This window comes from Lathyrus oleraceus, chromosome 3 (assembly GCF_024323335.1).
Source record: "Lathyrus oleraceus cultivar Zhongwan6 chromosome 3, CAAS_Psat_ZW6_1.0, whole genome shotgun sequence".
NCBI lineage: Eukaryota > Viridiplantae > Streptophyta > Magnoliopsida > Fabales > Fabaceae > Lathyrus > Lathyrus oleraceus.
This window is the reverse complement of record NC_066581.1, coordinates 226,755,974-226,780,716: the sequence shown is the minus strand read 5'-3', so window position 1 is coordinate 226,780,716 and position 24,743 is coordinate 226,755,974. Positions and strand designations below refer to the sequence as shown.

At 42.1% G+C, this 24,743-nt stretch overlaps 1 protein-coding gene across 1 annotated transcript; it reads left to right on the top strand.

The window, feature by feature from the left end:
• The first annotated feature begins 23,187 nt into the window (after positions 1 to 23,187).
• Positions 23,188 to 23,904, top strand: LOC127130548 (uncharacterized). Its single transcript, XM_051059537.1, has one exon. It carries the CDS (start codon positions 23,188 to 23,190, stop codon positions 23,902 to 23,904), a length of 717 nt encoding a protein of 238 aa, XP_050915494.1.
• Positions 23,905 to 24,743: the final 839 nt, after the last annotated feature.

Here is a 24,743-nt window from a genome sequence, read left to right as displayed (position 1 = left end):
GTACGATTGTACAAGATCTTGGGTTTGTATCTACAATGCATCAACACAGTGGTGTGAGCAAAGCAGATGACACACAGAATAGCAGGGGATAGATTGCATATCCCTTGGGTTCTGCCAATTGCCTCTTCACTTAGGAGGTCTTTGACTCCATGCAAGGACAAAATTAAACATCCACAGACATTGCCTCTTAAGGAGGGCTTCAGACAGTTGCCTGGCCAAGTAACAGGCCAGGTCTTCCAGACTACATGAAGATTAGAAATATACCTCAATGCAAATTGCTTATATAAGCAAAGCAAAGCAAAAGTTCACAAGGAACTAAGCAACTAAAAGCACCTGAAATAGTCAAGCAGATGTTAGTATGCAACTCAAATCAAAGCAAAAGGAAACAGACATTAACAGTTAATCAGAAGCAAATGAATGTGCAAGGCATAAGGCTTAAGGCATGTGGGCCAAGCCACCTACAAAACAAAGAGGTTAGCTCATGATAATCAAATGAACTCAATCAAATTGTAATGATCTCTTTGAAGCATTTGTAGCTTAACCTGAAAACATGAACTCAGAAGTGAGTAACAGGACCACTAGGACAAGCCTAGGGTCAAAAAGGAATGAAAAAGTCAAAACAGCAAAGGGCAAGCATCCAAAATCATTTTCAAACAATCAAGAAACTAAACCAATTGGGTTCACATTCATATCAATCATCATCATCATTTCATGAACAATTTAGGTCAAAGTGTTGCAAACAGAAACTCATAGAAGTCAACAGCAAGACTTAACTCAAAAGCAATCTTAAACATTTCCAAAAATCACCAAATAAATCATGGTCAATCACAACCCACAACATGGTAAGCATGTCAAATTTCATCTCATTTGGACAAGTGGAAGGTAGTCAATGAAAATCAGAAAGTCAAAGTAATTTTGAACATGCTCAATGAAGTCAACCAAACATGCATCAACTTAGAAAAATCATAAATCAGAGATGGTGTATGATAAATGAATGGGACTAAAACCATGGCAAAGATGAGGATGTCTAGTTATCTCATGTAAATTTCATGTCCATCTAATAAAGTATGAGAATTTCACAAATGAAATGGGAACATGTGTCATAAAAAGTCAACATATGACTAAACAGGGGAGAAAATCTCAAACAATTAGGAAATGCCACAAATAATTCCAAGAAAATTCACATGTAAACTAGACATCCAAGAGTACATTCATGCAAAAGTTCAAACCAATTTGAGTTCAAGAAGCATGGTAATGAAAATCATGAAGTTGGACATCAATGGTGTGACACAAATTGTCACACCCTAATTCAAAAAATCATATCTCACAAACCAGCAATGATAAATTCACAAACTCTACACCAAAATCACCATGAATGTGTCTAGTTTAAGCACAAAAAATTTGGGAGCCATTGGATAAAGTATCACCATTTCACAAATGTTTTGGCAAAAGGTACAAAATATGAGCACATGTCACAAACCCTAATACCAATTAAAATTCACTCATCCAAAAAATCAGCAAAAATCATGATAAAAAAGTAGAGATCCAAATGAACACAATGCAAAAATTCCCATGAGATTTGGAATTAAAATGGATGAGATATGATTTTTGTAAGATGATGTATCAAATGAAATAAAAATGGAAAAAACAACATGATTTAATGGGACATGGGGCACGGCCAGTGGCATTTTTGAAATTACCCACGCCACTAATCAAAACGCGCCGTTTTGGGCCAGGGAAACGAAATAAGCTGATTGGCCAGGCTTAATGCAACAGTAACAAATTCATAAAAAAAACCCTAGCCCAGAAATCCGCAGGAAAATCCGTAGCCAGCTATGAAGGCCGCACGTGAATCCGCAGGTAATGTGCAGCGTTTCATGAACAGCATGAAGATCCTCATGATCTTCACGCGTGAAATTCCCAGAAAAAACCAAACAGCCCAGAAGCATCATTCAAGCACATATTTATGAAGATCTAACAAAACTTAACATGAATCCACAAGTAATTCATCTCAAAACAACAATAAAATAAAGAATCGATTGAATCTTGCCAAGCACATGAAATTTCAAAACCCTCGTTCTCTCTCATCTTGGCACGGTTTCAATCGGTTTAAAGTTCATGACACTCACAGTGAAAAGATCTACAAGATGCATCATGTAATTTCATCAAAGGTTGAGTTCGAATTCTTACCAAGTTTTGAAGAAAGTGGAGAAACAGTTGTTGTTTGATGATGCAAGCTCGAAACAGATGACCTATAACCCTCCAGATGATGAATGATGAAGATGGTTCGCCTTGAAAATGCTTGAAATAGCTTTAACCAAACTTTGCCATGGATGATGCTTGGAAAGAACAGTCGGGTATAAGCTTCTTACAGTTGTGGAAATGAAGTTGCAATGAGTCCAAAATGTTGTTTGGATGATGAAATAACAATGACCAGGTCGAGTTCTTTGGAGCTTTTTGGCAGATTTTAAAAAAATTTAAAAAATGAAGTTTGAGAAAATGAGTGAGGTTTTTGAGTTTGGAGGCAGCTGCTAGGGTTTCTAAGTGACAGAAAATCATGAATATATCTGCTGTTTTGATGTTGCTTGTGGAATGCTAATCATGGTTCATGAAAATATGGAGTAGAGTGGGTGAAAAGTGTACTTTCTTTCCAATTTTCAAGCAACTAGGTGATGGCTATGTGTACTGCATAAAAATGGGCTTGCAACAAGTCATAAACCATATTTCTGAACTATTTCAATTGGCCAAATGGTTTAAAAATGATTATTTTGAAAAGTCAAAATTCAACTCACTTGAAATTAATTAAGGCAAGTTCAAAAAGGCCATTTTGCATGGTGAAGTTTTGGCACATGAAAGTTACATTTTTGGAAAGAGGGGGTCAAATGTGACTTGTAGGAAAAAACCCCACCAAAATTGGCCAAATGGTTTGGGAGATATGGCCTTTTGAAGTTCAAGAATTTCTGAAAATGATTTGATCATAACTTGCCAACCATACATGGGAATTGAGAGTTCTTGGACTTTTTGGAAATGGGAGAACAAGATCTTCAACTTTAATGTTGGGCAAAAATTCATTTGAAGCTTGTATCATGATGTAAGTTTGAGGATCAAGACTTTCCATTTTTGGTAAGTTTCAGTTACAGGTCCAGTTTCCATTTTTGGAAATTTCTGATCTGGCTTCAAATTCTTCCATGATGGTGTTTGACATGATATATGAGGCCTATATGGACATGAATAAGCTCTCTCAAACCAAATCCCATCATCAAATCACTGATTAAATGGACAGTTGACCAACAGTTGACTTTTAGGGTTTCTGACTGATTGTGCATTGACTGATGACTTCTGAACATCCAATCCTTGACCAAAACACTTCAAATGGATCCCCAAGTCATGTGAACATGTTGGACCAACCCTGAGGCCTTGGCTCCTTGAGAATTATGCTTGCTTGCTTGACTGACTGATCTCCTGACCAGTTTGACCTAATTCTCTTGATTGGCTTGCACTTGAGGCAACTGGGACAATGCAATGCTATGCAGTGGACCATGATATGCTATGACCTAATATGAAAATGTATGTACAATGATAGGTGCAAATTTGAGGTGCTACAGCTGCCCCTATTCAATCAGCTGGGAACCCGAACGGATGATAGCGACGGCTGTCAGACTTTCAGGGTAAACAGGGATTGAATACCAAAGGACCGTAGAAATTTGCACTCTGCCGGATATGATACAAGAAGAACCAAGTCATTTACTGATGACGCCTGCAATTGACATCTTCAGAAAAGCGAAACCATTTACCGATGGTTAGAAACTGGTAACTTGATATTTACCGATATCAACTTCAGCAAAACCCTTTACCGATGGCTGCTGGGAAACAACTCTGATGTAAAAGGAAGCAAGACCATTTACCGATGGTGGCTTCGGAGAAATTTGACATTTACCGATATCAACTTCAACTCGACCATTTACCGATGGCTACTGCAACTGGGGATCCGATATTTACCGATATCGAAGAAAACGGGGCCATTTACCGATGGCGGATAAAACTGGGCATTCAATATTTACCGATATCGAAGCAAACGGGGCCATTTACCGATGGCGGATAAAACTGGGCATTCAATATTTACCGATATCGAAGCAAACGGGGCCATTTACCGATGGCGTCTCCACTTGGGGTGGAACAAAATCTTTGTGGTGTAATCAGACAAGACGTTTACCGACGACTTCTGGGGATCTTGATTTTATCAACAAGGAAACAAAGCATAACCAGACATTTACCGATGACTGGGATGAGACTCGACGTTTACCGACATCGAAAGATAATGTTTACCGACACCCAAAAACGACCAGACATTTACCGATGACTGGGATGAGACTCGATGTTTACCGACATCGAAAGATGATGTTTACCGACATCCAAAAACGACCAGACATTTACCGATGACTGGGAACACTTCACTAAAGGAAAAAAAACAAATATTTGCAACTGGAAAACAGATAGGACATTTACCGATGACTCTACTGGGGATCTCTAGCTGGGGATTATCAGACATTTACTGATGACTGCAGAAAAGACTCGATGTTTACCGACATCGAAAGATGATGTTTACCGACACCAAAAAATGACCAGACATTTACCGATGACTGGGGAGAAAACCCGATGTTTACAGACACCGAAACAATGATGACCAGACATTTACTGATGACTGCAGAAAAGACCCGATGTTTACAGACACCGAAACAATGGTGTTTACAGACACCAACAATAATGACCAGACATTTACTGATGACTGGAGAGAATACCCGATGTTTACAGACACCGAAACAATGGTGTTTACTGACACCAAAAATGATGACCAGACATTTACTGATGACTGGAGAGAAAACTCGATGTTTACAGACACCGAAACAATGGTGTTTACCGACACCAAACAACGAAACACACGTGGGTGCTAGTATGACACTTACCGGTATCACAATAACGACTTTTTAGATATGTCAAGGCAAGGTTGACCACTTGCTGGGGGTCTCACTGGGGAGAAACAAACTTTCTGTCACCAACGGGTGAGGTAATAAACTTTTGTGGGGATATCAATCCTGAATGCTGTCAAGAGCAACTGTAGCAGACTTGCTGTGCTAATGTTGAATGAAATGATCCGCCTCTGCCGGGGATACGGTCTGGTGAGGTTAACACATGAATGCATATGTTTGAATTTTTCTATGGCGTAATGCTCCATATTGAATGGGAATGCTACGCAATTTGAGGATGCAATGATCACTAAAATGCAAAAATGCAAAAATGATGAAAAACTCCGGCTGGGGAGCCAAAACTGACCGGGTACTCCAACTCTGCGGGGAGACTCTGCAAGGAGAGCAACGACTTCTCACTCATGTTGGAGAATAGCACTGCTGCTGGGGAAAGGTAACCTCCGCTGGGAATATCCTTCAGTCCACAGATAGGATAAATGCTGGAGATAAATTTCAATGAACATGCCTCACTCGAGGAGGAAATCGGCAAATACAGGCCTGCTGGGGATAGGCAATCCTTAGATCTGTTGGGGAATAGAAGGCAATATCCACCGACATCTCCGCAGGGGAACATAGCTCTGATAGCTTCCATACTTGCTTGGGGAAAATATCTGCTGAGGAAACGTCCTCACAGATGCCAATCCTGAAAAACAGCACAACAAAATGCCCCCAGGGGATACATGGACAAGATACGCTCAAGTGTCCTCAACATTCAAAATGATTTTCAAATGTTTTATCTTTTTGCACGTCATTGTTTAGCCTTCATGTTTTTATATGTGATGCTTATCAAAAAATTCGGACATTTTTGCAAACAAAACAGTAAAAATAAAAACAAAAGAGCCATTTATCTGAATAACGACTTTTATTGATTGAAAATGCGCCTGAAAAGGCAAATACATTGGGAGGCAATTCCTAGAAAGAGGTAATTGCGCACAAAAGGAAAGATCTATCCTAATGGCAACGTGAACACGGCATCCACTATTTCCCAATTCTGTTATTACTCACAGATCATCAGTTTTCCTCCCAACTCCTTGCTTTCTGAGAAGAATGACCGGACGGATCACATCTTTCGAGATGGCAGATGACAAAGCTCGATGAAGTACAGACAACTCAGACTGTAGTCTTCGCTTTAATCCCTCTTTTGCCTGGATCGCCCTTTCGGGTTTTCAATCCACCGGGATACCCATTTTTGCCTAAGCCGCCCTTGCGGGTTTTCGACTTACCGGGTGTACAAATTCTTTTCATTTTATCCCTAATTTTTGCCCGAACCTTTTCTTTCTGTTTTTTGGTTCGCCGGGATGCCCTTTTTTTGCCTGGACTCTTTTTTTTCTTTTTGTCCAGCGGGTCAATTTATGCGAAGTATTTTTTGACTACATCTGAGTTAACAGGAGACGGAAAGTCTTCACCATCCATAGTTGTAAGCATCAAGGCTCCACCGGAGAATACCTTTTTCACAACATACGGACCTTCATAATTAGGAGTCCACTTGCCCCTGTTATCTGCACCGGGAGGGAGGATCCTCTTCAAAACTAGATCACCGATCTGATAGCTTCGAGGACGCACTTTCTGATCAAAGGCTCGCTTCATCCTTCTCTGATACAACTGTCCATGGCATACAGCTGCTAGCCGTCTCTCCTCGATAAGGCTCAACTCGTTAAACCTTGTTCGAATCCACTCGGCTTCGTCCAGCTTGACATCCAATAAAACTCTCAGAGAAGGAATCTCCACTTCAACAGGTAGGACAGCTTCCATACCATACACAAGGGAGTAAGGGTTGCCCCGGTCGACGTACGTACTGAGGTACGGTACCCATGCAAAGCGAAAGGCAGCATCTCATGCCAATCCTTGTACGTAACGACCATCTTCTGCACAATCTTCTTGATATTCTTGTTTGCCGCTTCTACAGCACCATTCATCTTCGGTCTGTAAGGAGAAGAATTGTGATGTTCAATCTTGAAATCTTTACAAAGCTCTTTCATCATCTTGTTGTTGAGATTCGAACCATTGTCAGTGATGATTCTCTCAGGAACTCCATAACGACATATGATTTCTTTCTTGATGAACCGGGTAACCACTTGTTTGGTAACGTTAGCATAGGAAGCTGCTTCCACCCATTTGGTGAAATAGTCAATCGCTACCAAAATGAAGCGATGTCCATTCGAAGCAGTAGGCTCAATCTTCCCAATCATATCAATGCCCCACATGGCAAACGGCCAAGGCGAATTCATGACATTCAGAGGGCTTGGTGGTACATGCACCTTATCAGCATAAATTTGACACTTATGGCACTTCCGAGCATACTTGAAACAATCGGATTCCATAGTCATCCAGTAATAACCCGCTCTCAACAATTTCTTAGCCATTGCATGTCCGCCGGCATGAGTACCGAAGGAACCTTCATGAACTTCCTGCATTAACATGTCCGCCTCGGGTCTGTCCACGCATCTGAGCAAGACCATGTCAAAGTTTCTCTTATACAGCACATCATCCTGATTCAAATAGAAGCTTCCAGCTAGCCTCCTCAGGGTTTTCTTGTCATTCTTCGACGCACCTTCAGGATACTCCTGAGTCTTGAGGAAGTTCTTGATGTCATAATACCACGGCTTCTCATCAATCACAACAGACTCGGCTGCAAACACATACGCAGGCCTCTCGAGTCGATTCACCGCAACATGTGGCACATGATTCCACCAATGAACTTTGATCATAGACGACAAAGTTGCCAAAGCATCAGCCATCTGATTCTCATCCCGGGGGACATGATACAACTTCACCTTCTTGAAGAACGTCAGTATTCTTCTGGTGTAATCTCTATACGGAATCAAATGCGGCTGATTCGTATTCCAATCTCCATTGACTTGATTGACCACTAGAGCGGAATCTCCAAATATATCAAGAGTTTTGATCCTCAGATCAATGGCTTCTTCTATCCCCATGATACAAGCCTCATACTCAGCTTCGTTGTTGGTGACGTCAAACGTCAATCTGGCAGAAAAAGGTATATGAGCACCTTTAGGATTGATCAATACTGCCCCACACCGTTACCGTTCATATTCACAGCCCCATCAAACATCAGTGTCCATTTGTCATCCGGATCCGGTCCTTCCTCGACAAGAGGCTCTTCGCAATCTTTCATCTTAAGATACATGATGTCTTCATCAGGGAATTCAAACATCATAGGCTGATAATCTTCAATCGGTTGCTCGGCGAGGTAGTCTGACAGAATACTACCTTTGATGGCCTTTTGTGACGTGTACTGAATATCATATTCTGTTAGAATCATCTGCCAACGAGCAACACGTCCGGTGAGAGCTGGTTTCTCAAAGATGTACTTCACTGGATCCATCTTAGAAATCAACAAGGTAGTATGGTTCAACATATACTGCCTCAGTCGGCGAGCAGCCCAGGCCAAAGCACAGCAAGTTTTCTCGAGCAGTGAATATCTTGTTTCACAGTCGGTAAACTTTTTGCTAAGGTAGTATATGGCATGCTCTTTTCGACCAGACTCGTCATGCTGTCCCAATACACACCCCATCGAGTTCTCAGTCACTGACAGGTACATTATCAGAGGTCTCCCTGGAACTGGAGGTATAAGGATTGGAGGTTTCTGTAAATACTCTTTAATCTTGTCAAAAGCTTTCTGACAATCATCATTCCACTTGATCGCCTGATTCTTTCTGAGCAGTTTGAAAATTGGTTCACACGTGGCAGTTAGGTGAGATATGAACCTTGCAATGTAGTTCAACCTCCCTAAAAACCCACGGACTTGCTTTTCCGTTTTTGGTTCAGGCATCTCTTGAATAGCTTTGACTTTCGCTGGATCAACCTCAATCCCTTTCTCACTGACAATGAAGCCTAAAAGCTTCCCTGATCTCACCCCAAACGTACACTTGTTCGGATTCAACCTCAGCTTGAACTTTCTCAACCGGTCAAACAGCTTCTGCAAATTAACCAGGTGCTCCTCTTCTGTCTGCGACTTCGCGATCATATCATCTACGTACACTTCAATTTCTTTGTGCATCATGTCATGAAAAAGAGTCGTCATTGCCCTCTGATAGGTAGCACCAGCATTCTTTAGCCCAAATGGCATCACCTTATAGCAGAACGTGCCCCAAGGTGTAATGAATGTCGTCTTTTCCATGTCCTCTGGCGCCATCTTGATCTGATTATATCCAGAGAAACCATCCATGAAAGAGAATACCGAGGATTGAGCCGTATTATCAACCAATACATCAATGTGAGGTAATGGGAAATCATCTTTCGGACTCGCTCTATTCAAATCCCGGTAATCGACACACATTCTGACTTTACCATCCTTCTTCGGCACAGGAACGATGTTGGCCACCCATGGGGGATAACTTGTAACAGCCAAAAAACCTGCATCCCACTGCTTCTGAACCTCTTCCTTGATCTTAGTTGCCATATCAGGACTCGTTCTACGAAGCTTCTGCTTGACCGAAGGACATCCTTCTCTAAGAGGTAATCGATGCACCACAATGTCTGTATCCAACCCAGGCATATCTTGATATGACCAGGCGAATATCTCCACATATTCTCTCAGCATCTCAATCAGCCTCCTCTTGACAGAGTCCTCTAAAGCAGCCCCAATCTTGATTTCTCTTTTGGCGTCCTCAGTACCCAAATTAACAACCTCCAACTCCTCCTGATGAGGTTGGATGACCCTTTCCTCCTGCTTCAGCAATCTGACCAATTCTGCAGGGAGTTCACAGTCTTCCTCACTCTCCTCTTCAGCTTGGTAGATGGGATTGTCGAAATCATACTGAGCCATAACAGAAATGTTCATAGTGAATGCCATAAGATCGCTTCTGCATGTTTAATGCTTTGTTTTAGAAAAAAGAGTTCAATAAAGTCACAAAAAACAACATTGCCATTTTTATTGTTTTTGAAAAAGGATGAAAACAAAAAAATAGAAAGACAGGGATCACAAAGTTTGATTTCAAAAAATGTCCTTCATTAATGATAATCATTAAAACATGATGAGGCCCTACAATGAATCACTACGCCTTGGGCAGATCGTAGGATTTTCATGCAAAATGACAAAACAACAGAAAATTACTCTGTCAGAAGAGTAACTTGAACCACTTCTTCAGCCGTCCAGTTGTTGATAGACCCCCCTGGTGCACACGGGCGAACCCAGTTGTCCAAATCACAATCACTGTCACAGTCTTCACTACCGGTTGCAGAGACGTCGCCATGATTCATCAGCCCAGCGCTGGTAAAGGTACTCGGACCCGCTTGACCATTCTGCTCTGCTTGGAGAGGCTCATAACCAACGCCAAATTTGTCTTCTTTAACAGGCAAGTCCACCATCTTGCCCCAGCCTTCAGCTTTGCCAGAATCAACAACCTCCTTAGCCTGCTTGTAAGAAGTAATTGAAGCACCTGGCTTCCTCTGCTCAGCGTACGCCACTTTCTCAAGAGCCACAGTCTCAAACGCCTGGCATAAGGTTTCGTGGATCTCGCCATCCACCTCAACATATTTGAACGAGGATAGATGACTCACCAGAATCTCTTCTTCACCGCACACAGTCACAATCTGACCGTTCCAGACATACTTGAGCTTTTGATGGAGAGTCGACGAGACTGCCCCTGCTGCATGAATCCATGGACGCCCCAATAAACAACTATAGGCGGGCTGGATGTCCATAACATAGAAGATGATATCGAATACCTCAGGACCTATCTTCACAGGCAAGGTAACTTCCCCACACACAGAACGTTTGGATCCGTCGAAAGCACGAACGATCAGGTCACTGGGAGTAAGCACAAACCCTTCCACATCAATCTTCTTCAGAATCTGCTTAGGCAGCACATTCAGCGACGACCCGGTGTCTACCAATACGTGAGACAACACTGCCCCCTTGCACTCCATGGTGATGTGCAAGGCTTTGTTATGGTTTCGCCCTTCAGGCGGTAAGTCCAGGTTGGTGAATCCTACACCATGCCTGGTGCTCACATTGGCCATCACACCCTCCAGTTGATTGACAGAAATCTCCTGAGGCACGTAAGCCAGATTCAACATCTTCAGCAAGGCATTACGGTGTGCCTCAGAGCACAACAACAGTGAAAGTATAGAAATCTTGGACGGAGTTTGATTCAACTGATCTACAATCTTGTAGTCACTCTTCTTGATTATCTTCATAAACTCCTCCACGTCCTTCTCAAATGACCCCTCGGGCGCTTCCTTCTGGACAGGTTCTTCCTCAACCACAGCTTGCTTACCCTTTGCTTTGGCGAGAGCCTCAGCATTATTGTCCCTCAAAGGCTGCGGTGCGAACAGACGACCGCTTCTGGTAAAACCTCCTGGACCCCCTACATTATCCACAGCCGGACCAACAGTTGCAGGAACTCTATTCGGTAAACCAATTGTCACTGGAGTTTGATTCACTGGTCTCGTCTGACTTTCAGCCCTTCTGTTACTGCGGTAAGCATTATCATACTTCCACGGCACGGCTCTACTATTCTCAACAGCCCTTCTTCCAGACGCAACGATAGTAGTTGGAGCACTGATGGTTACAGGCACGGAAATGGTAACTGGGGTACCATTTGTTGCAGGTGCACTAACGACCCTTTGTCCACGTCCTTCAGACGGTTTAAAGTAAATGGTGATAGTTGACACTGTTCCACGATCTTTTACAGCCCTACTGAATTGCAAACAACCCTCATCCATCATACCCTGGATACCGGCCCTTAACTGGTCGCAACCATTCTCAGATTCTGCACAGCCCAAACAATCCTCATCACAGCCCGAGTAGACACCCCCATTCAGCAGACGGCCCTTCACAACTAGCAGAGAAGTCTGAACATCATCAACATTAACAACCAGATCTTCAGCTTCCTTCCCCTCAATATTGTTCACTCTATGCCCACCATGCTGAGGCATAGGGTTGTTTACGACGTTAGGCACTGGAGCGAAGTTGATCGCTTTGGCATCGATCAAATCTTGGACCTTGTGCTGGAGAGCCCGACACTTCTCAGTATGATGCCCTGGTGCCGCAGAGTGAAAGTCACAACGGACGTTGGCGTCGTACCCAGGAGGCAATACTGTAGGCGGAGCCATTGTACGCAACTCAACCATCCCCAACCTGAGTAGTTCGGGCAGCAGTTCGGCGTACGACATGGGTAGCGAATCAAAACGTCGATCAGGCATCCTTTGTCTGGGCTGATACGGACGTTGCTGTTGTTGTTGTTGCGGTTGTTGAACTCTTTGTTGTTGTTGACGAGGTTGAGGTGCCGGAATGGTTACTACAGCAGCTTGACGGTATTCAATTCTGTTCTGATCTCTGCGGTGTTGAACAGCATTAGTTTCACCCTCTCTTCGACGAGGTGCCCCAGCAAATGGCTTCTTAGAAGAAGAGGAACCAGCATCTTGGATCTTCCCAGTTTTAATCAAGCTCTCAGTCCTCTCTCCACAAATGACAACATCAGAAAAACTACCGAATGGGCAGCTCCCCATCCGGTCCATAAACACACCCTGAAGAGTACCGATAAACATATCTGTCAACTCCCTCTCCAGCATAGGGGGTTGAACTCTAGCAGCCAGTTCACGCCACCTCTGGGCGTACTCCTTGAAGCTCTCTCCGGATTTCTGACATAGACTCTGCAGCTGAGTCCGGCTAGGCGCCATGTCCATGTTATGTTTATATTGCCTCAAGAAGGCCTCACCCAGATCCCTCCAGCATCGGATCGAATCTCTCTTTAATTCCATGTACCAGTCCAAAGAAGCCCCAGATAGACTATCTTGGAAAAAATACATCCACATCTTTTCATCATCGGTATACGCAGAGATTTTTCGATAATAAGCCTGCACATGGGTGCGAGGGCAAGAAGTACCGTTGTATTTATCGAAGGACGGTGCTTTGAACTTGTAAGGGATTCTCAAACCTTCCACCAACCCCATATTGGTAACATCAAAACCGAGAGAATTCTGACATTCCATAGCTCTAATTTTCTCAGCAAGGGCATCAACTTTACGATCCCTCTCATCAACCCTTCCCAGAACGTCTTCGTCTTCACTGAGCAGAGTGAACATATCCTCTTGTCTGTCAACAATCGGAGCAGGATTACGGGCCGGGGCACGGACTGCTCTGGCATTAGCGGCATCTGGCGCAATAGGTTGACCGTTGATTCGAATACCCCCCAACTCATCACCCACAGCATAGTTGTTGATGGGTATAGCAGCAACAACATTATTATCATTGACCGGGCCTCCCTCTGGCGGAGCATGGTTGACCGGTGGAACTGCAGCCTCTTGTCTCTGAACCATGGCTCGAAGCTCTTCTTGACCTTATGCAACCCCTTGCATCATATTCATAAACTGGGCCATGTTAGCCTTCATCTCAGCCAACTCAGCTTGAACTTGATCCATACCTCTCTGTTGATTCAGTCTTGTTGAGTAGCGGTGCGGACGTTGATCAGCTATCCTGCCTGAACAGGAACCAAGAGTGAGAAGTCACGACCAAGAACACCTGTTATGCAAAATGATATGAGTATGGTGCTAATGATGCGTATGATGCACATGATATGTTCATTCCTCAGGCATTCAAAGAGCCTGAGTCATCCTCAAAAGATGGCAACCTGCAGCAAGAACAACATAGAAGCACAGAAACAACATACACAAGAGTGATGAGTACAAGGTGAAACCAACAACCTCATCTATATGAGTAACAGGATCATACAACAAAGTCGACAAAGAAAATCCAAACAATCGGAGTACAACAATGAATCCCATCCAACAAGCCTGGAGGTGATTCTCAACATACATATCAAAGATACAAGCTAAGACAAACGGCCTCCCGGAATGAGAGTCTTCAAGTACTGACACTGGTCTATCAACAGGTCACATTCTGAACATTCTGGCAAAAGAGTGATCTTCTCCTTCAGTTGTCGTCTAAGCTCTACCACTTCTCCTCCAAGGTGGTTCTCTGATGCCTGTCTCAAGTCTACTTCCTTCTTCAACTGGATGTCTTTATCTCTGAGTTGCTTCTCCAAGTCTCTGATCTTCTTCTGATAGCTGGCCTCAACTCTCTGCAACCTCAAGCACTCCCGGTGTTCTGCATCTAACATGCTCTCCACCTCCTCGTAGGATCTCTTCTTGCTTCTCAGTCTGCTAGCATCTTCTTCTCGCACTCCTCTGAGTTGATGAACCAAGTTCAACCTATCAGCTTTGGCTTTGTACAACTCCATCTGGGTATCTTGCTCCTTCTCTCTCAAACGGCGATTCTCCATTAGGGCTTGCTTGTAGTGCTCCGCAGGCACACTCTCAGCAAGGATCAAAGGTGGTTGCTCCTGCAACGGCTCCATCCTATCGTAGGGTAACAACAAAGTTTCTACTCTTTCCTTGACCCAATCAGTGTAATCGGGCATAGCAACGGCAAACTTCTTCCCTAAGACAGATCCATCCTTCACACCAATAGACCTCCAAGCTCTTCCTATCTGCTCCAATCTGGCCGGGTCACTCTGCTTCTCAAAATACACACTTTCAGCTACCTCAGCCTCAAGTGGTCTTCCCTTCATCACAAACCCCAACTGGCGAAGAGAAAGAACCGGGTTGTAATTGATGCAACCCCTAGTCCCTACGAGTGGCACATTACGGAATCCTCCACAGCTCATAATGACATTACGCACATCCATCCGGTAAGATTGCCATCTGATATCATAGGAGGTAAGAGACATAACCCTCTGAGTCCACTTATGCGTGCTCTGAGCATCCACAAAAGGTCCACTGACTGGCAGAAGAGACAAGAACCATCTGAGCAAAAGCGGGAGACAACACCTGATAGCCCCACCCTTACCATGCCTACTGTGAATAGCATAGTAAGTGTCAGCTAATAGAGTAGGAACTGGATTTCCTCCAATGAAAATACTGACTGCAGCATAGTCAACAAAATTTGGCATACTTGGAAACAGGACGATCCCATAGATCATGACGGCCAACTGAGCATGAAAGGCTTCCCAACTTCCCTTCTCTGCTTCTTCTCTAGCTACCCTCAACAGAAACTTCAAAGGCAATCCTACAACATCCCCACTGGACTTCCAACTATCACTGACTTCCTTGATACCCAAATGGAGAGCTCTGGCAACAACTCTGAAATCAACCTCCTTGGGCACATCCAAGAAAGGAACCTGATACCGGACCGGGACACTCAGCAGAATGGAGTACTCCTCAAGAGTAGGCGCCAACTGATAATCTTGAAAGGTGAAACAATGAAGCTCTGGGTCGTAGAACTGTAGAAGAGTCTGCAACGGCACCGGATCGACTACCATCTTCAACAGTGTCAGAACATCTCCATACTGGTCAACAAACCCCTTCTGGTTACCACTGGTCATAAGGTTGCTCAACTCAATCAGAGACGTCAAAGGTTCACGGTGAAAGCTGTAGGAACAAGTCTTCCGCTTCAACTCTGGGACTGTTGCCATCTCTATCAGTGAACAAGCTCTGGAATGTACCTGAGAAATGATATGCATGCAGGGATTAGTTTTTTTTTTCTTTTCTTTTTTTTTTTTTTGTATCTTTTTTTTTATTGCGTTTCTTTTGAAAAATAAATATGCTATGATGCAAATGATGCAGACTCGACTGGTTGGCTGTGTCTCTCGGAACACAGGATCAAAGCTTCGGCTTGAACTCGGAACCACAAATTCATCTGAAACCCAAAGTCGTCTGAGACCCCAAAATTCTGAACCAATAGTCACCAACAGGATCACAAGTCACCAACAAGTCACCAACAAGTCACCAACTGTACCTGTAATAATGATCATCCCCGCCCCACTCACGGGTGTCATCTAGGCCAGGGTAAGGTCGAGAGAAACGCAGCATAAATAACCTTTCGCAGAATATCATCATATACACACCCGAAGTATGTAACGATAATATCCCACCAGGGTCTGAACTGCTCGTGATATCAATGTTCCGCTAAGTGGCGCAATACCACCCGCTTCCCATGAATCACTCTATTCCTAAGTATCCTAGATTTCACTCATGGCCTGGGTATTGGGCCTTTTACCTCATGTAACTCCCACCCCAACAGAGAGAAACAGACAACCAGCCAGATGAACAGATGAATAAATGCAAACATTAATGCAAACAATAAATGCAAATAGTAAATGCAAATATATACAAATGAATGCAAATAATAACAGCACAAAGCAACCAAAGCCCTAACCTAGAGAGCGCTAGGAGAGACTCGCTTAGGGAAGACGGACCAGCACAGGTCAACTTCTCTATATTCCCCAGCAGAGTCGCCAGCTGTCGCATCACGCGAAAAACCGGCGGGAAAACAAGAACAACAGAGCCGCCACCGTGCGTTATTTATCCCAAAAGAGGGAAAGGAAACGCTCAGAGTAAACCTGGAAAAAGACATGGTCTCGCGACCAAAGAGAATGGGTTCGGGAGTCGGTTATGCGAAGGGAAGGTATTAGCACCCCTACGCATCCGTCGTACTCGACGGGATCCACGCACAATAGAAAGGAAAATGGTTGCTAAAATGCTGTTCAAACTCACACACACTGGCTGAAAGAGACACAAGAAAACAAACAAGACCGAAACTGACTCGGCAGGATATCGCATCCTGGGCCTACTTAGTCTATCAGGCATAGACATCAGAGTCGAAGTAGTTCGGACTGGGGAAACGACACATGCTCGCTAGGATATCGCATCCTATGCATACGTATCTTCTCAGACGAAGAAGAATCAGAGCATTCGTAGCTCGGCTGACACGCACACAAACAAACACTGGCAAAGGTAAACGTGGAGCCTGAATGCCAATCACTGGACTTACATCAGCATCCGAACCAAAACACACACAAAGAGGCAAACGTGGAGCCTGAATGCCAATCACTGGACTTACATCAGCATCCGAACCAAACACACGCACACTGGAACCTAACTGCCACTCGATGGACTTACATCAGCTTCCAAGCACACAACAAGACAAAACAAAGACACAGGCGCCCGGAGAGATCTGCTCATCTCCTGCCTACGTACCTCATCTGGTATGAGGATCAGGGCGACGTAGTTCCCCTACGCAGGGATACAGGACTAGCCTAACCAGATAACAGAGGGAGACACAACTAGGGAGACTATGACTCGAGCCTAGATGTTATCATGCAAATCATCCCTAAGTTAAGGTTTCTAGCTAACTGGCACAGGGAGCCAGCCTATCCTAATCATGACTTGCACAGGAAGCAAGCCACACACACACTTAACTTGCACAGGAAGCAAGCCAAGCAAAACCTAACTTGCACAGGAAGCAAGTCTAAACTAACCCTAACTTGCACAGGAAGCAAGTCAAACAAACATACAAGCACAGATAGCACACACTATACACAAGCAAGTGGCTCAAACAAGGGTTAGGTTTTAGTCGAGGGGTCATATCAACCTCAACAAACAAACCTCTGGAACTGGGTGAATGTGCTCTTAACCTTGCCATTGAGGGGCTAAGGTGAAGCAGATGAAAGGTGAGTGAAGATAAGACTTCACAGCTCTTATCCCTGGCCTGGGAGAGCTTAAGACAAGAATGTGTGGGTTCAGAAAGTGGGAACCCTTCTACACATTTGATACTGACTCAACTGTACGATTGTACAAGATCTTGGGTTTGTATCTACAATGCATCAACACAGTGGTGTGAGCAAAGCAGATGACACACAGAATAGCAGGGGATAGATTGCATATCCCTTGGGTTCTGCCAATTGCCTCTTCACTTAGGAGGTCTTTGACTCCATGCAAGGACAAAATTAAACATCCACAGACATTGCCTCTTAAGGAGGGCTTCAGACAGTTGCCTGGCCAAGTAACAGGCCAGGTCTTCCAGACTACATGAAGATTAGAAATATACCTCAATGCAAATTGCTTATATAAGCAAAGCAAAGCAAAAGTTCACAAGGAACTAAGCAACTAAAAGCACCTGAAATAGTCAAGCAGATGTTAGTATGCAACTCAAATCAAAGCAAAAGGAAACAGACATTAACAGTTAATCAGAAGCAAATGAATGTGCAAGGCATAAGGCTTAAGGCATGTGGGCCAAGCCACCTACAAAACAAAGAGGTTAGCTCATGATAATCAAATGAACTCAATCAAATTGTAATGATCTCTTTGAAGCATTTGTAGCTTAACCTGAAAACATGAACTCAGAAGTGAGTAACAGGACCACTAGGACAAGCCTAGGGTCAAAAAGGAATGAAAAAGTCAAAACAGCAAAGGGCAAGCATCCAAAATCATGTTCAAACAATCAAGAAACTAAACCAATTGGGTTCACATTCATATCAATCATCATCATCATTTCATGAACAATTTAGGTCAAAGTGTTGCAAACAGAAACTCATAGAAGTCAACAACAAGACTTAACTCAAAAGCAATCTTAAACATTTCCAAAAATCACCAAATAAATCATGGTCAATCACAACCCACAACATGGTAAGCATGTCAAATTTCATCTCATTTGGACAAGTGGAAGGTAGTCAATGAAAATCAGAAAGTCAAAGTAATTTTGAACATGCTCAATGAAGTCAACCAAACATGCATCAACTTAGAAAAATCATAAATCAGAGATGGTGTATGATAAATGAATGGGACTAAAACCATGGCAAAGATGAGGATGTCTAGTTATCTCATGTAAAATTTCATGTCCATCTAATAAAGTATGAGAATTTCACAAATGAAATGGGAACATGTGTCATAAAAAGTCAACATATGACTAAACAGGGGAGAAAATCTCAAACAATTAGGAAATGCCACAAATAATTCCAAGAAAATTCACATGTAAACTAGACATCCAAGAGTACATTCATGCAAAAGTTCAAACCAATTTGAGTTCAAGAAGCATGGTAATGAAAATCATGAAGTTGGACATCAATGGTGTGACACAAATTGTCACACCCTAATTCAAAAAATCATATCTCACAAACCAGCAATGATAAATTCACAAACTCTACACCAAAATCACCATGAATGTGTCTAGTTTAAGCACAAAAAATTTGGGAGCCATTGGATAAAGTATCACCATTTCACAAATGTTTTGGCAAAAGGTACAAAATATGAGCACATGTCACAAACCCTAATACCAATTAAAATTTACTCATCCAAAAAATCAGCAAAAATCATGATAAAAAAGTAGAGATCCAAATGAACACAATGCAAAAATTCCCATGAGATTTGGAATTAAAATGGATGAGATATGATTTTTGTAAGATGATGTATCAAATGAAATAAAAATGGAAAAAACAACATGATTTAATGGGACATGGGGGCACGGCCAGTGGCATTTTTGAAATTACCCACGCCACTAATCAAAACGCGCCGTTTTGGGCCAGGGAAACGAAATAAGCTGATTGGCCAGGCTTAATGCAACAGTAACAAATTCATAAAAAAAACCCTAGCCCAGAAATCCGCAGGAAAATCCGTAGCCAGCTATGAAGGCCGCACGTGAATCCGCAGGTAATGTGCAGCGTTTCATGAACAGCATGAAGATCCTCATGATCTTCACGCGTGAAATTCCCAGAAAAAACCAAACAGCCCAGAAGCATCATTCAAGCACATATTTATGAAGATCTAACAAAACTTAACATGAATCCACAAGTAATTCATCTCAAAACAACAATAAAATAAAGAATCGATTGAATCTTGCCAAGCACATGAAATTTCAAAACCCTCGTTCTCTCTCATCTTGGCACGGTTTCAATCGGTTTAAAGTTCATGACACTCACAGTGAAAAGATCTACAAGATGCATCATGTAATTTCATCAAAGGTTGAGTTCGAATTCTTACCAAGTTTTGAAGAAAGTGGAGAAACAGTTGTTGTTTGATGATGCAAGCTCGAAACAGATGACCTATAACCCTCCAGATGATGAATGATGAAGATGGTTCGCCTTGAAAACGCTTGAAATAGCTTTAACCAAACTTTGCCATGGATGATGCTTGGAAAGAACAGTCGGGTATAAGCTTCTTACAGTTGTGGAAATGAAGTTGCAATGAGTCCAAAATGTTGTTTGGATGATGAAATAACAATGACCAGGTCGAGTTCTTTGGAGCTTTTTGGCAGATTTTGAAAAAATGCAAAAAATGAAGTTTGAGAAAATGAGTGAGGTTTTTGAGTTTGGAGGCAGCTGCTAGGGTTTCTAAGTGACAGAAAATCATGAATATATCTGTTGTTTTGATGTTGCTTGTGGAATGCTAATCATGGTTCATGAAAATATGGAGTAGAGTGGGTGAAAAGTGTACTTTCTTTCCAATTTTCAAGCAACTAGGTGATGGCTATGTGTACTGCATAAAAATGGGCTTGCAACAAGTCATAAACCACATTTCTGAACTATTTCAATTGGCCAAATGGTTTAAAAATGATTATTTTGAAAAGTCAAAATTCAACTCACTTGAAATTAATTAAGGCAAGTTCAAAAAGGCCATTTTGCATGGTGAAGTTTTGGCACATGAAAGTTACATTTTTGGAAAGAGGGGATCAAATGTGACTTGTAGGAAAAAACCCCACCAAAATTGGCCAAATGGTTTGGGAGATATGGCCTTTTGAAGTTCAAGAATTTCTGAAAATGATTTGATCATAACTTGCCAACCATACATGGGAATTGAGAGTTCTTGGACTTTTTGGAAATGGGAGAACAAGATCTTCAACTTTCATGTTGGGCAAAAATTCATTTGAAGCTTGTATCATGATGTAAGTTTGAGGATCAAGACTTTCCATTTTTGGTAAGTTTCAGTTACAGGTCCAGTTTCCATTTTTGGAAATTTCTGATCTGGCTTCAAATTCTTCCATGATGGTGTTTGACATGATATATGAGGCCTATATGGACATGAATAAGCTCTCTCAAACCAAATCCCATCATCAAATCACTGATTAAATGGACAGTTGACCAACAGTTGACTTTTAGGGTTTCTGACTGATTGTGCATTGACTGATGACTTCTGAACATCCAATCCTTGACCAAAACACTTCAAATGGATCCCCAAGTCATGTGAACATGTTGGACCAACCCTGAGGCCTTGGCTCCTTGAGAATTATGCTTGCTTGCTTGACTGACTGATCTCCTGACCAGTTTGACCTAATTCTCTTGATTGGCTTGCACTTGAGGCAACTGGGACAATGCAATGCTATGCAGTGGACCATGATATGCTATGACCTAATATGAAAATGTATGTACAATGATAGGTGCAAATTTGAGGTGCTACAGTATTGTTGCAAGATTGCAGGTATTTATTCATGTTTCATTGCACCTCTGACATGGTTCTGCATGTGTGTTTGGTTATGGTTCAGGACTGAGTTTGAAGCAGGTAAGGCTTATGAGTTGCAATGGTTACTGTATGAATTGTAGGTCTACACTTGATCTCATGTTTGCTGCAAGTTTGATTGGTAATGGCTCATGTTTTAATTTCATTGCAGGTTCTGCTCATGGATTATTTGGTACATGGTTTGTTTCTGATTTTGGGTTGGCATTACAGCAGGTATGAATGTGATTGTGCACTGCTACTCATGCTTTCATGTTATTGATGTTATTGTTATGTTGATTCCAAGTTAAGTCCTATTTGGATAAGGTATACAATGCTCTAAATTCTATAGAATTGTGGCCATGTGAGTATGTTGAACAACTAGATGCATGAACCTTATTTGGCATACTTAGTATGAGTTATTTAACCTCTTGGATTGTCTATAGATCATGATGGCCTTATCTCTTTGAATTTATTTATGGATGCAATGGAAACATGTTAACAGGGCTAGCTCACGCTTGACATATGACCACAAGATGGCATGAAACCACACGAAGATCAAGGTGGTGATTTAAGGATATTATCATGACTTGCTTGCAAATGAAGTTACGAGTGACAATGGAGGCATGAAAAGTTCACATAAAAACTAGGGTGGACACTTAGTGCTTTAGGGTGAAAAAGAATTTGGGTTGACTTTGGTCAAAGTTGACCAAAAAGTCAACTATTAACCAAAGTCAACATTTGGTCAAAGTTTATTATTTGCATTTTTTGTGTGTAATGAACAATTATATGATTAAACAAATGAATGTGATTGATATTTTGGATGAAATGGATTTTGTATGGAATTGAATCTTGAATATAATGGATTAAAATTGGTTAGGAAGTGGTCTTGAATGAATGTGACTTAATCTTGAATGGTCATGATTGAAATGAACTAAGCATATGACTTTGGGTGAACATGAATGACTAGGATAAACCCAAGACCAAAGACCCATGAACCCAACACTAGGTATTGAGATGCCATGAAATAGACTTAGATGGCCTCAACATGAATGAACCAGATACAAGGAGTTATGATGGGCAATGACTAAGCACACAATGGATGATGAATTAGGTGGAACTAGGGTTTGGAGACCATCTAGATGAAGAATCAAGTTATAAGATACCTTTAAACCAAATGCTCCTTGGTTGGGGTTACCTGAGGCATGTCAGGATCTTTGAATTAATCAAGATGCTTCACAAGCAAACCCAAAGCTTCATGACCAAATCTTTAAGCATTAGGGTTAGAGAGCTTTGAGGATTGCCTGGCTATTTCTCTATTGAACCCATACCTCCATCATCAAGAGATTAGGGTTTTGGAGGCCCTTGAGCCTTGGTGCAAGTCCAAGTCACACCTTTCAAGTTAATACACAAGCAAACCCTAGCTCCACATGCCAAGCATTTGGAATCCATGGTAATCCCTTGAGGGAATGAATGGTGCTTATGCATGAGTTATTAATGTATGCAACTGAACCCTAGTCAAGTGGTTGGATGGAGATATGGAAAAAATGGGGAGGCAAATTTAGGGGTACAACAGGTCCTAAGGTAAAAGAATCTCACCTTATTTTTCTAAGTTATTTTATTCCTTTTCCTTTCGACTACTCATCGTGGCTTAATTTCCTTTGTAGGGTGGTGCGAGAGGTATTGGGCAATCAAGTGTCAAACAAACTATTCATGTAAGTAGCAGTAACCCTCATACCATCCCACCAGCACTCATTCATATCATCCTACGTCCACTAAAGATTCAACAAAAGGATCTATGGGGTAAGTTAGTAAACCTTCTGAAGAACAACGAGAAGTTTCACCACCAAAAACTACCACCTAACATTCTCAAACAAGTGATTCTGATAGGGATGAAGAAGAAGAAAATCCCACCATCAAAGTCCTGGAAGACATGCATATGCAAGAGGAGAAGGTAGATGTCCAAGACAAATTAAATGATGATTTGCCAGACATTCTTGACCAAGCTGAAGATGTCTCAGATGATGAGGAAGAACAAGATGAAGATCGCTCTATGTTCGACATCCCTCCAGTTGATGATCAAAACGAACAGGAAGAAGATGATAAAGAGAACAATATAAGTGATGAGGAAAACTCAGGTGAAATCCCTAAGGCTATCCAAAATTCTAATGTTTCCAAAGAATTGAAGGCACCTTCAACTAGTAACACTATTGCTTTCTCTCCAGAAGAATTGGAAGCATTGAAAAGGGGTAAGCCAGCAGAATACCTGAAGGCAATCATAAGCGCCAGAGGTGGTTCGAACGATAAATGCTCCAGCTCCTCAATTGTGTCTGGTGGCCGCTATGTGAGCGAGTCTGCTGATGATCTACTCAAAAAGATCAAAGAGAAGGCTTTCGATGTTGATCTGCTTCAAGTCTTAGAGAACGATCCTTCTGCCTGTTTTGGGATCAAGAACCTTCTGAAGCAAGTTGACATCCTAACCAACTCTCTAGAAGTCACAGATGTCATCATGGAACTTGGGCTATTGATTGATCAAATCATTGCAGACCTCCAACGCATCAAGGACGCTTCGACTAAAATTCAGAATAAAATAGAAACAAAAGCAGCTGAATGGGAGGCTGGCAATGAATCCACCACCGGAGTTGCTTAATTGGAAAAAGGTTCTGAACAAGATAAGAAGGAAGTCAAAACCTACGATATGAACATATCCGCCTGGGAACAATAGATCAAGGACCTTCAAACCAACATCAAAAAGGCCAAAGAGCGTAAAGAGGAGATTCTAAAGGTTGGCCGTGAGGATCTTAACAAGGAAATCCAAGTGGGGATGCATCACATCGGACAGGCCCAAACTCTGGAGAAAGAGATTAACACTCTGGCCTCCAACAAGTCTTTGTTCGAACGTCGCTTAGGGATTTCGAAGTCGAAGTATAAGCGCATTAAAGTTGCTCTTCCCTTCTAGCTACATTGTTGTAATTGTTTGCACTTTTTACTTTGACTGTTGAATTTATTATGTAGTGACTCTAGCCATTTTTAGCATTATGTAATGACTTTATCCCATTTGGCATTTTATCTCAATTACCATTTTGGCTTTGATTTTACATATAATTTTTTATTCTGTTAATATTTTAACCTCCTGAAGCGCAAGCCTATATTTTTTCAAATATTTTCCGTTTACTCTCAGGATTCTTCGATCCTCAGCTAACTCCTCGGTTTCATATGCTCCATTAGAAAAAACTTGGATAATTTGGAAAGGGCCTTCCCACTTTGGGGACCATTTACCCAAGGCCTCATCTTTTCGATCCATAGGTAGAATTACTTTACACATTAAGTCTCTAGTCGAAAATGATTTGACCTTAACCTTTTATTGTATGATTTTTCTATCCTTTTTTTCTTTTCTCTTTTCCATAATTCTAAGCCATTCAACCTTTCTTCGTCTAAATCAACTAGTTCGTCCAACATCATATTCCAATAGGATTCGGGTGGGATTTC

What these genes read in the sequence shown, in the direction of transcription:
- LOC127130548 (XM_051059537.1), top strand. Translation starts at nt 23,188, where the DNA reads ATGCATATGCAAGAGGAGAAGGTAGATGTCCAAGACAAATTAAATGAT.